Here is a 15888-nt window from a genome sequence, read left to right on the forward strand (position 1 = left end):
AGCAAACATGCATTCTGATACTTGAAAGATTTCTCTGGCATACTTTAGTTCTTTATAGTTCTTAATACTTACACTGATTTTCTCATTCCCTCGGTTTTGGCTATGTTCTTCCCCGTTACTTACATTGTATCATGATTCATATTGCTACTGTTCTTTTGCACAGGGTGGTAAATTTGATCATGCTGACCGTCTTTTTCAAAGCATTGAGGGCACATACAGAAATTGCCTTACAAATACTAGTGACGTGAAGGAGTTAATACCTGAGTTCTTCTACATGCCTGAGTTTCTTGTCAATTCAAACTCGTATCATCTAGGAGTTAAACAGGATGGTGAACCCATAGGGGATATTTGCCTCCCTCCCTGGGCAAAGGTAGCCATTCAGTTTTCTTCAATACTGAGACATGTTTATATATGATGAGATCTGACAAATCTGTCCTAGCTGACTTGCCATTTTCTATCTCCATCTTTCTTGGCATCAAACATTTATTGGATTGCGTCTTTGCAGTGCAAAAAAATGAACAGCTATCATAAAATGATTTGTTTCAGTTTCACAAAATACAAAAGCTTCCTCTTTTTTTTAAAGATCCACAATAGCATACCACTAGGCCCTTCATCATAAACTGTAATCTAGTTTTCATTGAAGAAGCATAAAAAAGGTAAATAATCCTTGTTCTATCCCATTCCCGTGACAATAAAATTTGTGATAACCAAGATAGGTGTTTTGAACTTAGGCATTTAATGATTCTGGAAACCCTATTACCCTAAGAGGTCAAATTAATAGAATGCACATCTTATGTGTCCCAAGAAAAGAGTTATTGTTAAGCTCTATCCTAAACACCAGACCTCTCTAACTGAATATTTATAAGGTAAAGCAATGTGCATTACGTAATCCAAGCCATAGAATTGTGCTAGAATAGATTCTTATGGACCTTACAACCAATATAGAACATATGATAATATGGAGGACAAGTTTTTTGAAGCTGTTACAGAGGAAGTTGGTATGTTCTAAAGATATAGCATTCTTGTGCGCGGTTTTACTTCAGATGATAACTACAATTTTTGCACATCAATTAAGGATGAAGTGATGTAATATGGGGAATCAAAAGTGTAGCATATTCCCAGTCTTAATGACATTTTTCATTTTTCCTCCCCCCCCCCCCCCCCCAAAAAAAAAAGAAAAAAAAATCATTGTCTAAGGTCTATGTTTCAACCATTTAATTATTTACTCTTTAGTTTCCAATGATTATATCCTATTCTCTTTTCCCACCACAAGATGCTTAGTTTCATGCATGCTTCCTTGTGATGGGATCTTTCCAATTTTGAAATTGTTCCGACCCAGATCTCCTTTCACCATTTAATTATAAGTTATGAGCAAAAGGCCTTAGTTTTATATTATTTGCATAGGGTTCACCTGAAGAATTCATTAGGAGAAACCGGGAGGCACTTGAAAGTGAATATGTTAGTTCAAATCTCCATCAATGGATAGATTTAGTATTTGGTTACAAGCAACGAGGAAAACCTGCTGTGGAGGTATGTCTCAATCAAAATTCATGTAAATTAGAGTTGGCTAAAACTTTAGCAGTCTTCAGGAATCAGGTTAGTGAAGCTAACATTTTATCATGCGGGTTATAGGCAGCAAACATCTTCTACTACTTAACTTATGAAGGTGCTGTTGATTTGGAAACAATGGAAGATGATCTGCAAAGAGCAGCCATAGAAGACCAGATAGCCAACTTTGGTCAGACTCCCATCCAGATATTTCGGAAGAAACACCCAAGAAGAGGGCCACCTATTCCGATTGCACACCCTTTACGATTTGCACCTGATTCTATCAGTTTGACTTCCATCGTTTCTAATACTAGTCACCCGGCATCTGCTGTATTGTATGTTGGTCTTATGGAATCCAATATCGTTCTTGTAAATGACGGCCTCATCTTGTCTGTTAAGATGTGGTTGACAACACAGCTGCAATCTGGTGGAAATTTTACATTCTCTGGTTCCCAGGTTGGCTTTGGTTTTTTACTATAGACTGAATTACAAGGTTTTGTAACTTAAATTTGTTTACATTTTAGTAAAATTATGTCTGGTTTCATGACTAGTGGAACAACCTCAAACCACTGCAGGATCCATTCTTTGGAGTTGGATACGACATACTTTCTCCACGAAAAATCGGGATTCCCGTGCCTGAAAATGTTGAACTTGGAGCACAATGCTTTGTGACAATGCAGACATCCTCCGAGAACTTTTTAGTATCATGTGGCAATTGGGAAAATAGTTTTCAGGTCATATCATTAAGTGATGGCAGAATGGTACAGAGCATTCGACAGCATAAAGATGTGGTGAGCTGTGTTGCAGGTGTGTCCCATAGTGCTTAATGCCTTCACAACCTGGTGACTTTAATATATCACTTAAACCTGATTTGTGACTGCATGATCGATGAAGGTTTTTGTTGTTACTTCGGCCTCACAAGCCATAAGTTTCCATCCATTGTGATAACTTTATTCTAATATGTTTTCGTAGGTTCAATAACTGGCACTTCCCTAATTTCTATTGAGCCTTTTGGTGTTTATCTATTTATTTATATTTGCTGTTTATGGTGTTCAATCTCCTCTTGTATGCTTGTGCCTCACAAGATAATGGTATGCTGCAGTGACATCTGATGGAAGTATCCTTGCAACTGGAAGCTATGATACAACAGTGATGGTTTGGGAAGTTTTTCGTGGTAAAGCCACAGAAAAGAGGATTCGTAACAATCAGCCTGAATTGCCTCGTAAAAACTATGTAATAGTTGAAACTCCATGTCATATTCTTTGTGGACATGATGATATTATAACTTGCTTACATGTTAGTCATGAGCTTGATATTGTAATTAGTGGGTCAAAAGATGGAACTTGCATATTCCATACTCTGCGAGAAGGTAGATATATAAGATCCTTACGGCATCCATCGGGCAGTCCAATATCAAAGCTAGTTGTTTCTCAGCGCGGTCATATTGTGATTTATGCTGATGATGATCTTAGTCTGCATCTGTATTCAATTAATGGGAAACATCTTGCTGCCACGGAATCTAATGGACGCCTGAATGCTATTCAATTGAGCAGATGTGGTGAGTTTTTGGTAGGTGCAGGTGATCAAGGACAGATTGTTGTTCGCTCTATGGACACCCTTGAAATTGTGAAGAAATATCAGGGAATTGGAAGGGTCATAACATCTCTAGCAGTAACGCCAGAAGAATGCTTCTTGGCTGGCACAAAAGATGGAAGCCTCCTTGTGTATTCAATAGAAAATCCTCAACTTCGGAAAACTAACCAAAACAGAAATGTGAGATCAAAGCTTACTTAACAGGAAGGATAACTACAGCATGCAGATGATGCATGGAATTTTAACAGTCAGAGCTGACCTGTGATGACTGTTCCAGGTACAGCACTGTCATTTATATCATATATATACAAAACTATTTGTCCCCTTATATCACTTATTATCATATATATACAAGATTCCCAGGTGAGTCTTGGCCATGTTGTATAAGGAGAAATAGATACAAATCAGTCATTACTCATACCTTTCAAATGTTACCTAAGGTAGCGTTTGTTTTGAGGTATTAAGACAGAGACTGGGAGACTGAGACTCAATATCGTGTTTGTTGGTTTAGAGACTGGTATTAAAATTTCTCTCTCTGTCCCCAAAATTTCAGTATTTCAATACCTCCAAAAAATGAGGACACATGAGACTCAAATTTTTAGAGATGGAGACTGAAACTTTAACAACATTTTATACCTAAAATACCTTCATTTCAATTAATTAATTCGAATTTTATCCTTTATACAAATTAAATTAGAATTTCATTCTTGTTTCAATTTCTGTCTCCCACTTTACACCAAACAAAATACTAAGATTTATTTCAATCTCTGTCTCTTAGTCCCAGTCTCTCAGTCTCAGTCTTTCTGTTTCTGTCTCTCCACCAAACGCTACCTAATGGTCGGTATAAGTTTTCCGTGAAGCAAATTGGTGGGGTGAATTTTTTTTTTATGGTAACAAAGTTCCATTTTGGTAGTATTGTTGACATCTTGGGATGCTATTTTCAAACATGCACACTTAGCCCTAATTTCTCTATAGGCTTGGTAATTAATTTCTTGATAGAAAACAAATTTGAATGAGAAAGAGAAGGGTAAACACAGAGTAGGTAAGGTATCCTCACTGGAAGAAAGGATAGGAAAAATTATGCCTGTTGCATTACTTTTGTAGCAATGCTTGTCAATTTGTCTGCATATTTGCAATTGAACTACTGTAAGAAAACCATTTGCCGAACATAGTATTGAATTTAGAATTTAAAATATTGAGTGAAGGCATTTCTCAGGAATTCCTGTTAATATTTGCTCAAATTTGTCTTGCAATGGTATTTCTTTTATGTCTGTTCTACTGTAAAATTGTAATTCTGCTGGCAAATATTTTATTTGCTGAAAAGAGAAATGAGCTTAATTAATCAGGTATCTGTTCCAGCAACTATCTAAAATTTAACCTTTTATCAATTTGAGTTATCCATTTTTGGGTCCACTTAACCATCTTATTGCTTTAATCACTCATCATAAGTTGTTAATAGGTACTCAAATTTTGTTAATTGAACTTTGCAAAATCAGAGGTGACACACTTAACACTTGAAATGCAAGTTATCATAGAATTTTCCTGGTAATTGTTTGCAAGACATTTGCCACGAAACTAGTTGTAAGCCCATTTTGCTGTAATTGAAAGATCCTCCTGAGATGTATCCTGTACTTGGTTCTCTAGGTTCATTTTATTGTCTTGTAATTTGATGCAATTCAGATTAGGAGCTGTTTTGTGACCATACTCTACTGCTAAGTGTAGTAGCAACTAAGTAGCTAACAAATGGACTAAGCACACTTGATGTCTTGAAAATTTTAATGTATTGAGTTTCAGAAACTTCGAAAATTTGTGGTTTCAATGAATTTGCCCCTTTTGCTTCCTAACAATGGTTTGTAGTGCATCGTTAGAAACATCCTTTATGTATCTGCCTGTGTATTAATTTGTTATTCTATATGGTTTGAATAATCCACGGTATTTGAGTAATATAATTGCTGACATGCAAGTATAAATTTCCTAAGCATTCGTGAATATCCCACTGTTGTTTCACAGGTGCACCCACTGGCCAGTGATCGCAAGTTTGAGGTTATGCCATGTTGCTTCCTTGCTGACCTTGTCATTTTCTTCCCTTCGGGGTTTTTGATCTCATCCCCTTCAAGTACTTAGCCTCTGTATAATGTGAGATAAAAGTGAGACCGCATGGTGGAATATAGCTAAAGCATATTTTGAATTCTTGCATGGAGTTGAAGAACTGAGTTGATTATCTACTCTCAGAAACACCATGATGGGACAGTAATTAGATTCCCTGAATCAGTTTTCTCGTGCCTGGAGTTGTTGAGAGGTGAAGACATGAGGTTTTGTTCATAAATGTACATTATATATATATTCGTCAATTCTGAAATAGGATTACTAGGTCTCTTGTGCGCTAAAATTGTAGCTATGAGCAATTATTTTAGTGTTTATCATCTGTTTACATAACACATAATATTGTACAGACAGGCTTGAATGCCATATCTTACAGCTGAATGCAAAAGGAGGACTGTTCGGCAATGTGTCATATCTGCTCTTGTGCTAACAAGTAACAACTGACTTAGCTCTTTATGATAATGATTCTAAGAACAACTTAGGGTCTTGAGATTTTGGAGGGAATGCGGGGAAATTAAAATGCTCATAGTGTAGTGGGCTCTCACTCCAATTTACTCTTGAAACCACTTTCTTGAGCGACGACAAGCGCAGGAGAAGGCGCACGACTGGGTTCCGTGTGGTTCTGTCTGGTTCTGCCGCCCGCGAAGGGAGCCCAGGAAGGCAGTGACTGAGCTTGAGACGGTGAGGACATAGAGTGCGACGAGCATGATTCCAAAACGGTGAGTGCTATACCGAGAGAGAAGTGACACACCAGAGACGAGTGGCGTGAGAGAGGTGTGAGAGCTTGAGGGAGAGAGTGGCAAGAAAGAGACCCCAGAGGAGAGACGTTGAGGCTTGAGGGCAGGGGATCAGATTAGGGCATTTGGGGTTGGGGGTGGGGGCCTCAGGTATTTGAAAAAAAAAAAAAAAAAAAAAAAAAAAAAAAAACAACAACAACCAACCAACCAACCAATCCGGACCGAGTTAAATTAACCTGCCGGGTCACTGGATTTAATGAAAACCCGTCGGGTCTCACCGAGTCTGACGTAAAGCCGATTCAACGAGTGGCTCGGCTCGGCTAGGTGACCGGATTTTCGGTCGAACTGGCCGGATCGAGCTGGGTTTGATAATTATGCTTTCTTCTCTTCATTTCAACAAAAGATTTCAGCTTGCAAATGCCCCTTTAGTGTCTAAGCACCAACAGTGAATTATCATTCCTAAACTAAGAGTGTATTATGACAATATGACCCCTTGATTATGATTTTTGCGCATGGCGTTGTAGGCTTCTACTCTTTTCAGAGTGAACAAATGGGTGGGTCCTTATCGACAAAGCGGTGGAACTTGTCTTTGAATTTGAGCGACCTAAATTGAAGATCGTTTGCAGTTTGCGCTTTGCATTGCCCAACCAGCTCCGTATCTTAATCGTATATGGGATGTTATTAAGGAAAGTAAAAGAAGACGAGTCAACTGTTCAATGCAAAACCATTTCATGTTTTAAACTCAATCGTACAGTTGACCCCCAAAAAAAAAAAAAAAAAAACTCTTAATCGTATATGGTGTTTGTTTTTTTTGGACTAATTTTGTAGCGCATTTGTAAACTATGACTTATTTATTCAGTTAACAAAGCAAAGAACCTTTAGCTTTGGTTGTTGAATAAGGAAAAACCCCTGAACCGGTAGAAACTGGTAAAGGGGTAGTATCAACGAAAGGTTTAGGTGGTTTTTTAGGAGACCTTTTTACAACATTGACATTTGAATCATGTACTTTACCACATTTGACCACATCAGCAATAGCAATAGAATCGTTAGATTTTTTCTTTGAAGAAGGTGGATGTTTGTAATACTTAGCTTTCAAGTTTACAAAACACCAGCAAAAAAGATACAACAGTCAAACACACAAAGCACAAAAGAAAAAGAAAAAACAAAAACAAAAATTAACAAAGAACAAATATTACTTATAATAGTTGAAAGAGAGAGATTACCATTCATAAAATATGGATCCTTGATCAAAACAGAAACAAATGATTTGACATCTAGAGCGGGGATACCCACATATAATCTAATATGCTTCTTCATACGCATAAGGTAATCCACACATTCAATTGTAACTTGTAACGACCTAACTTCTACCCATGGTCATACTAAAAGTTAAGGTCATACTAAAAGTTAAATGTTACTAACTTGCTTTCTTTAACTTTAGCTATTATTTAACATATGAGTTTGATTCGTTTTATAACGTAGTTATTTTGCGGGGTAATTTTTTTTTGAAAACGTTTGGGGGGATAAGCAAAGACATTCATAATCAAATCACAAATAATAATAGGTAAAACAGTTATAAATAACTACACTAATGTGCATCTCAAGCAGTTAACAATATCCAGTTATCCACCCTTTATCATAGTATAGATCTTATTTTAGTGAGACTAGAAATAGCTAGATAATAACTATATACACATGTATACATACAACATTTCAGACCCTGACCTATTCAAGAAGTCCCTAAGTTGGCGTCCAAACTAGCCTAGACTCTATACTCGTACTCACTTAGTCCCTTTGGACTACAAAAGCGAAGGAAGTACATTCTAGGTCTTCAAAACTCGGATCAAGCTAGATGTTGTCAAAAAAATGGAATGCTACTCATTTGCACGATCATACGTCATTGTTGGGTAACTCATTGGTATTTCATCAAGTAGCCAAGTAATAGAGGCCTCGTACGAAGGATCTAGATTAAAGCCCGTTAATAAACAGGGTGTATATAGAGGTTGATCTTGCAATATATATATACAGAAACCGCTCTAGAATCAGAAGGCTACCCATAGCGGGATTCCTCGTGCGGAACGGTCGCTAGCATATCATGGAAGAGCCTTCCTGTCTCCATTTGAAAGGAAGGATAAGGGGGTAAGAACTGGAAGTTCTTAATAAGGTCGGAGTTGTTAGTTAAATTCATTAATCCTTTGTTATTACCAGACAACAGAGCATAGCAGAGAGTACAAGACAATAGCATATAGAGAATACTGTAAACATAATATAAACAGAAAAAATATACCTTCATGTAAGAAAACATAACAGAGGAAGATATTCAACCAAGTATGAAGTATGATTCATGTCTGTCCTATGCAAGCCATGACGTGATGGTTTACACCCTGCAGCCCGGCATTACTCGGGCACGAGTCCTAGATATGGCTTTCCAAATGCATACAGTTGCATATAAGCCTTATGGCCGAAACCATTACAGTTGACTTTAAATTGTATTTACCCCTACAGCATAGCCGTTGCAGTTGACTTTTAATTGTATTAAGCCCTACGTCATAGCCGTTGTAATTGACTATTAATTATATTGATTATGCCTTATATCTGGCAAACAGTTTTTAGTATGTGGGCGTCCGCACTGTACAACGGCCTGAGTTGGTCCAGCCCAAGGGCTTACTTAAGAATTATCTCAGCCCGAAAGTTTTCTTAGCAATTACTTTTACCATATCCTTTCTCTGTTTTCACTGGACATGTATTCTTTCTTTGATTCTTTTCGAATCCTAATCAATCATGATACTCTCCTCATACCTCTTCTTAGGTATTTTATGAAGGAAATTATAAGATTTTGGACTTAAAATTGTCTTTTTAAGCTTTTAGGAGAAATGATCATTTTGCTTTTCTATTATTATATTATTATTAATGTTATAATATTATTTAATATTTTAATATTTAGAGCAATATTATTTAATATTTTATTATTAATCTCACCATTATTCTTTCTGTTTTCGTTTCCGTTCTCACTCCCAAATGCTCAACGACCCTAGTAGCAGCTGCTACCTCTCGCACAGCCTCAGCCACGGTGTTCATCGTGGCAATAAAGGCATCCTCATTTCTCGCCTAGTTATTGTTAGGAGTTGCTCCCCGAGCGTTTCGTCTCCGTGAACTCATCGTGGTCCTATATACACTAAACAATCATTATTAAGGTGATCAGTTTTAATACTTCAAGTCAAGTGTGAACATTTTCAGAATGAATACACAAAGACGATTAAGCTACACATATCACAGGGATATTCTATTAGCATGAGACACACAAGTAGAGCATACAGTGAAGCATTGTTCAATCTATTCTCCAGACTCTACTGAGAACGAACTGCTCTGTTACTAAATTGTAACGATCCAACTTCTAGCACGCCATGGTCATACTAGAAGTTAAATGTTACTAACTTGCTTTCCTTAACTTTAACTATTATTTAATATATGAGCATGATTCGTTGTTATAACGTAGTTATTTTGCAGGGTAATTTTTTTTTGAAAATGTTTGGGGTGATAAGCAGAAACATTCATAATCAAATGACAAATAATAATAGGTAAAATAATTATAAGTAACCATACTAATGTGCATCTCAAGCAATTAACAATATCCAGTTATCCAGCCTTTATCGAAGTATAGATCTCAGTTAGAACATCCCTAAAAATAGCTAGATAATAACTATGTACATATATATACATATAACATTTCAGGTCCTGACCTATTTAAAAAGAGTTAGAGATAACGTCCTTAAAGCTCCTACAAAATAATGCAGGATCACTCCAATGTCCTGAACTTGTAACATGACATAAAGAAAAAAATAATATTTAAATGAAAATCACAATGACACAAAAAAATTGAAAAATAAATATAACTATTTTAAAAATTGAAAGCAGTACGTGAGATCAACTAAAAGATAGTATATAACTATATTAGGATTAATTTTCAGAAAGAAAGGAGCCTTGAAAATAGTTCTCATACATCCTTGGCAGATATAAAAAGACAAAAATCAACATATGGAAAGAAAAGATGACAGTTTTAAGGAATAATAAAATTATAGGAAGAAAGATAATATTAATTGAAATCACGCATGTGGCAAAATAGAGGATTGGACTCAAGTGAAAAAGGCAGGCTATATATCAAAAAGTGGTAGATCCATGTAGCAATGATTACAAATTACATAGTAAATGACCTTTAAGCTCAGACGGAACAACACAAATAAAAACTGATCAGAAGACAAATAGAATTAAACATGAAATGAATGAATGGTGTGAATGAGGGAGTACAAATGAGGTATGTAGAATAGAGAACACCATAAAGAATCCAACCCACATGCCCTGTACTTGAAGACAAGTCAGCATTCTACTAACTCACATCCTTTCTTTAAAGATTTTGCATTAGATGAATCATTTAGTATGTTGTCTTTTTATTTATTAAATACTTTAATAATTATTTTAATTATAATTAATATTGTTCAACTTAGAAGTATAATTAAAATATATTAAAACATTAAAAATAAAATTGAAACTAAATATTAAGGATAAAATTAAAATAAAATATAAACATTGAAGACAAAAATAACATTTACTATACAATAATTTTTTTCTAAATAAAAATCACATTAATAATACTCTTACAACATGTCACTTTAATATGATAATATTTTTTTTAAATAAAAATTATGGTAAATATCACATATACTTGTTAATAAATTATATAAAATGTTTTTCTAAGCGTATTACTTTTATTATAGAGTAAAGTATCATTTTTGTCCCCAACGTTTGGGGTAAGTCCCAAAGTTGTCCCTTACGTTTAACGTTTCAAAATTGACTCAATGTTGTCCTGCCGTTAGAGAACCGTTAACAGAATTGATGGCGGGACAAAATTGAGACGATTTTGAAACGTTAAGGACTTAAATAGGACGAAAATATTGGGGAAAAAAACGATACATAGAAATAAATTTTAATTTTATTCTTTAATAATATCAATTTTTTCTGTACATAGTATTCAATTATTTTTTAATCACATCTAAGTAAATTACACTTAATCACATTACTTTCATTCTAAATAAATTTAATTTTTAATAGTTTTATACTTAAAGAAATGTAATTTTTTTATAAATAAATAAATTTTATACTTTCATCCTAAATAAATAATGTAATGTGATTAGAATGAAAGTATAAAATTATAAAAAAATTATAAGTAATGTGATTAAGTAATGAAAGTAAAATTACATTATGTAGAATGAAAGTATAAAATTATAAAAAAATTAATTTATTTAGAATGAAAGTATAAAGTTATAAAAAAATATATAAGTAATGTGATTAAGTAGTGAAAGTAAAATTACATTATTTAGAATGAAAGTGTAAAAGTTATTTATTTATAAAAAAATTACATTACTTTAAGTGTAAAATTATAAAAAAAATAATTTAATAGAATAAAAGTGTAAAATTATAAAAAAAATTATAAGTAATGTGATTAAGTAATGAAAGTAAAATTATATTATTTAAAATAAAATTATAAAATTTATTTATAAAAAAATTACATTACTTTAAACGTAAATTTATAAAAAAATTATTTATTTAAAATGAAAGTATAAAATTATAAAAAAAATAAATAATGTGATTAAGTAATGAAAGTAAAATTACATTATTTAGAATGAAAGTGTAAACGTTATTTATTTATAAAAAAATTACATTACTTTAAGTGTAAAATTATAAAAAAATTAATTTATTTAGAATAAAAGTGTAAAATTATAAAAAAAATTATAAGTAATATGATTAAGTAATGAAAGTAAAATTACATTGTTTAGAATGAAAATATAAAATTTATTTATTTATAAAAAATTACATTACTTTACGTGTAAAATTATAAAAAAAAATTTATTTAGAATGAAAGTAATATGATTAAGTGTAATTTACTTAAATGTGATTAAAAAAATAATTGAATACTATGTACAAAAAAATTTGATATTATTGAAGGATAAAATTAAAATTTATTTCTATGTATCGTTTTTGTCCCTAACATTTTCGTCCTATTTAAGTTCCTAACGTTTTAAAATCGTCTCAATTTTGTCCCGCCGTCAATTCTGTTAACAGATCTCTAACGGTAGGACAACATTGAGTCAATTTTAAAACGATAGGGACAACTTTGGGACTTACCCCAAACGTTGGGGACAAAAACGATACTTTACTCTTTATTATATGAAACATAACTTTGATGCATTTAAAATTATCTTTAATAAAATATTTAATAATTTACTAACAAAAAAATGTGATTATTTCAAGTAACTAAATATTATAAATTTTTATTAGGTAATACTTTTAATAACTTACCTTTAATAATATATTTAATAATTTGACAATTTTTCGTAGGTATAAAATTTTTAATTATAGTAAAAACTCAGGACACGGGTAAAAAAAAAAAAAAAAAAAGCTAAAGTGACCGATAAACTTTTTATTTAAAGGAGTAAAAATAATGTATTTTCCTATTCATCTTTATTTTTTCCTTTTGCACGTGTGTTTAATTTAGGCTCTTTATATGTTAATTATACAGGGAACAAATTAAGTGATGTAAAATCTTAATCTTAAAAGAAAAAGACAGATAAATAGAGAAACACCGATAAAAAAACACATACGTCTAATATTAAACTGAATAATTACATTGAAGGTCGGTTACACATAACAGCAACATAAATAATCTCATAAAAGAAATATTATACTCCAATGAGTTATAACTCAAATGACATAGTTTTCTCATACTCAATTAAGAGGTTGTGGGTTCGAATCTCCTGATCTTTAGTAAAAAAAAAAAAAAAATTACACAACTAACGATAGCTAATAAATTAAAGAGGTTATCTCATTATGGATTTGAATTATTATTGGCAACAAGGCGGATCTACTTATTAATTTGTAGGGACAAATGTCCCACTAACATTTTAAAAAAATATATGAAAATATATGTATAAATATATATATATGCTCCCATTGAAAATTTGTATTTGTCCCGACATCAAAAAAAAATTTACTCATCAAATTTTGTATCAAAATATTTCAAGAATTTCATTAACATATACCATATGGGTATATTTTAAAAATACCATAAAAAAAGGTTGACAAAAATATTAAAAGATTATTTTTGTTTTTACATTTTCAACGTATTAACTACATTAAAAATTTAAAAGCTTTTTGTTATTAGACTCTTAACATGTCCCGTAGACGTAGAGTACAAGTTAGCGAATTCCTTTATTTTATATATATTTTTTAATTTTTAGAATTAAATTTTGATAAATTGTTAGTGTAAAATAAATTTTCATGTGTATCCAATTATATATGTAATGTCATGTCATAAAAAATGACTACTATTTATATTGATCATGTAAATGATCATCCAAAAAAATAGATATAATTGAACAATTTTATAAAATATTTTACACCATTAGTACATTAAAATTAAATTCTAATTTGTATCTAAAAGTATAAGATAAAAATATATATTAAACGAAATTAATAAAAAAATAAAACAAAACATTATTGTAACATTATAAATTAATGAATTTATTTAGTTGAAATTTATATCTTTGAGTTTTTTTACTCAACTTTTTTTTTTTTTATTATTATTATTATTATTATTATTATTATTATTATTATTATTATTCAATTTATAAAAAAATGAATTAATAAGTACGTTATTACTTATTAATATATCAATATTGATAATGAATAAATAAAATTATTTAATATTCAATATTTTCATGTTATTTATTTTCATATGCTTTGCTATGTTTATATGAATTTTTTTGTTATTTTATGTTATATTTTGCCTTTACAACTTAAAATTTTGGGATCCGTCACTGGTTGGCAACCGTTTCTTTCAAATGGTCGAATGCAACATGAATGCCTTCTAAAGATACCACATTATTCTCATCTACTACCTCTACATACATTAGAAGGGATTTTGGGTACATTCTCATTGGCTAAATCTCCAAAAAAGGAGTTTATGAGATGATTAGAAAATCCTAAAGTCTGCATGATACACAAATAATTCTGATCAATGAAAGGAACTTAGTTGCACAATGTTAAAGATATCAATAGATGATTTTCAGATGAAAATTGAACTAAGGATACAATCATATCATGTGGAAGGTGCTTTCAAAATACACGTGCTACACTAATTGAAGGAACGTATAAGCCTCCATCAATTAATCCTGATGCATGAGTAGTTGAGTCCACATTGATGTCATCGACAAAAAGTTTCTTCTTATCCAATAAAGACTTGATTGGGACTATATAATTAGAAACTACATACATGTTGTGGTCATTGCTTGAACAATAAGGAATTTGTCACGACTAATGTATTTTTCCTTCAGCCAACCACCATGGTCAAGATGATATCTCTCCAATAGTTGCTTATAACCTTAAACTATGATGGTAGTACGATCTCCTTTTTGAAATGTTATGTCAATTCCATCACCATTAGCATCGATGAACAACAAAGAGTTAGAGATAACGTCCTTAAAGCTCCTACAGAACAATGTAGAGATCTCTCCGACGTCCTGAACTTGTAACATGACATAAAGAAAGAAATGATATATAAATGAGAATCACGGTGACACAAAAATAAAACTGAAAAATAAATACAACTATTTTAAAAATTAAAAGTATGTAGTATCTGAGATCAACTAAAGGATAGAATATATCCATCCATATCAGGATTAATTTTTAGAAAGAAAGAAGGAGCCTGAAAGTAATTTTCATACATCCTTGGCAGATATGGAAAGACGAAAATTAATAACAAATGGGAAGAAAAGATGACAATTTTAAGGAATAATGTATACATATTTATTCAACTATAGTAAGAATAAGCAAACTATGTTATAATAATAAAGACATTTCATGGCATTAAAGTGAAAAATGGAGGCCCGATATCTTGAAGTAGATGCCACCCCAATAAGTTGAAACTCAAAAGGCACGGAACATAATGAAATTACGATTATCGAAGGAGATAAAAGTGGTACATATTGAAAGAATTCAAAAGAAAATTATAGGAAGAAAAGAAATACTAATTAAATCATGCATGTGGCAAAATAAAGGATTGAATTCAAGTGAAAAAGGCAGGCTATATATATATTATCAGAAGGTGGTAAATCCATGTAGCAATTATTACAAATACATTGTAAATGATCATTTCACGAAACTCGTAAATGCAATAGGGAAAAACAAGGATCCTTTAAGCAGAAGGAACAAAACAAACAAAAGCTGATTAGAAGACAAATAAAATTAAACATGAAATGAATAAAAGATCTAAATGAGGGAGCACAAATGAAGTCTGTAAAATAGAGAACACCTTAAACACTACAACAAAATCGGCATTTATCGGCGGTTCCTGGAGCTGTTTAGCGGCGATTTTGAACCGCCGCAAAATATTTTGCGGCGGTTTCATGGAACGTTGGAAGATGGGGCGCGACAAAATGGATAGCGGCAATTTTAGTCAACCGCTGGAATAACCGCCGCAAAATGAAACTTGGGTTGGTAACCGCCGCAGTATGCTGATGAGAAATGTTAGTTCCCTATTTGCGGCGGTTAAAAACCACCGCCAAATGCAAATTTCCATTAAAATTTTATATTTTCTATTATTTTACCTATTTTGACAAAGTATTTTTATTAAACTTTAATGTTTTCACTTTTCAATTAATTTAAAAAAATTTCAACCAAGTAAAACAGCTCAATTAACATAACCAACCAAATTAAACATATGAGAAAATAACATATATAATAAAATTGTCATAACATCATCCAAAATAAAGTAAGAATGCTTAAGTTGAATAAAATAAGCATAAAGCACTAGTGTTACTTAAATGTAAAAGTATCTAAGACCATTAATTGAAAT

The 15888-nt window shown here is 32.1% G+C and overlaps 1 protein-coding gene across 7 annotated transcripts in view; it reads left to right on the forward strand.

Annotated features, from left to right (window-relative positions):
- LOC107607912 (binding protein) overlaps positions 1-5656 on the forward strand; it is a 31651-nt gene extending 25995 nt beyond the window's left edge. For all 7 annotated transcript variants that reach the window (XM_088493010.1, XM_088493009.1, XM_088493013.1 and 4 more), the window contains 6 exons: positions 164-370; positions 1405-1530; positions 1633-2004; positions 2124-2355; positions 2651-3418; positions 5152-5656. In XM_088493010.1, the coding sequence (XP_088349136.1) occupies positions 164-370; positions 1405-1530; positions 1633-2004; positions 2124-2355; positions 2651-3342 (1629 nt within the window). In that variant the 3' untranslated portion in view covers positions 3343-3418; positions 5152-5656. The remainder of the gene's footprint in view (positions 1-163; positions 371-1404; positions 1531-1632; positions 2005-2123; positions 2356-2650; positions 3419-5151) is intronic.
- The last annotated feature ends 10232 nt before the right edge of the window (positions 5657-15888 follow it).

The sequence above is a fragment of the Arachis ipaensis genome, chromosome B7, assembly GCF_059453495.1.
Source record: "Arachis ipaensis isolate K30076 ecotype BB chromosome B7, ASM5945349v1, whole genome shotgun sequence".
Classification (NCBI taxonomy): Eukaryota; Viridiplantae; Streptophyta; class Magnoliopsida; order Fabales; family Fabaceae; genus Arachis; species Arachis ipaensis.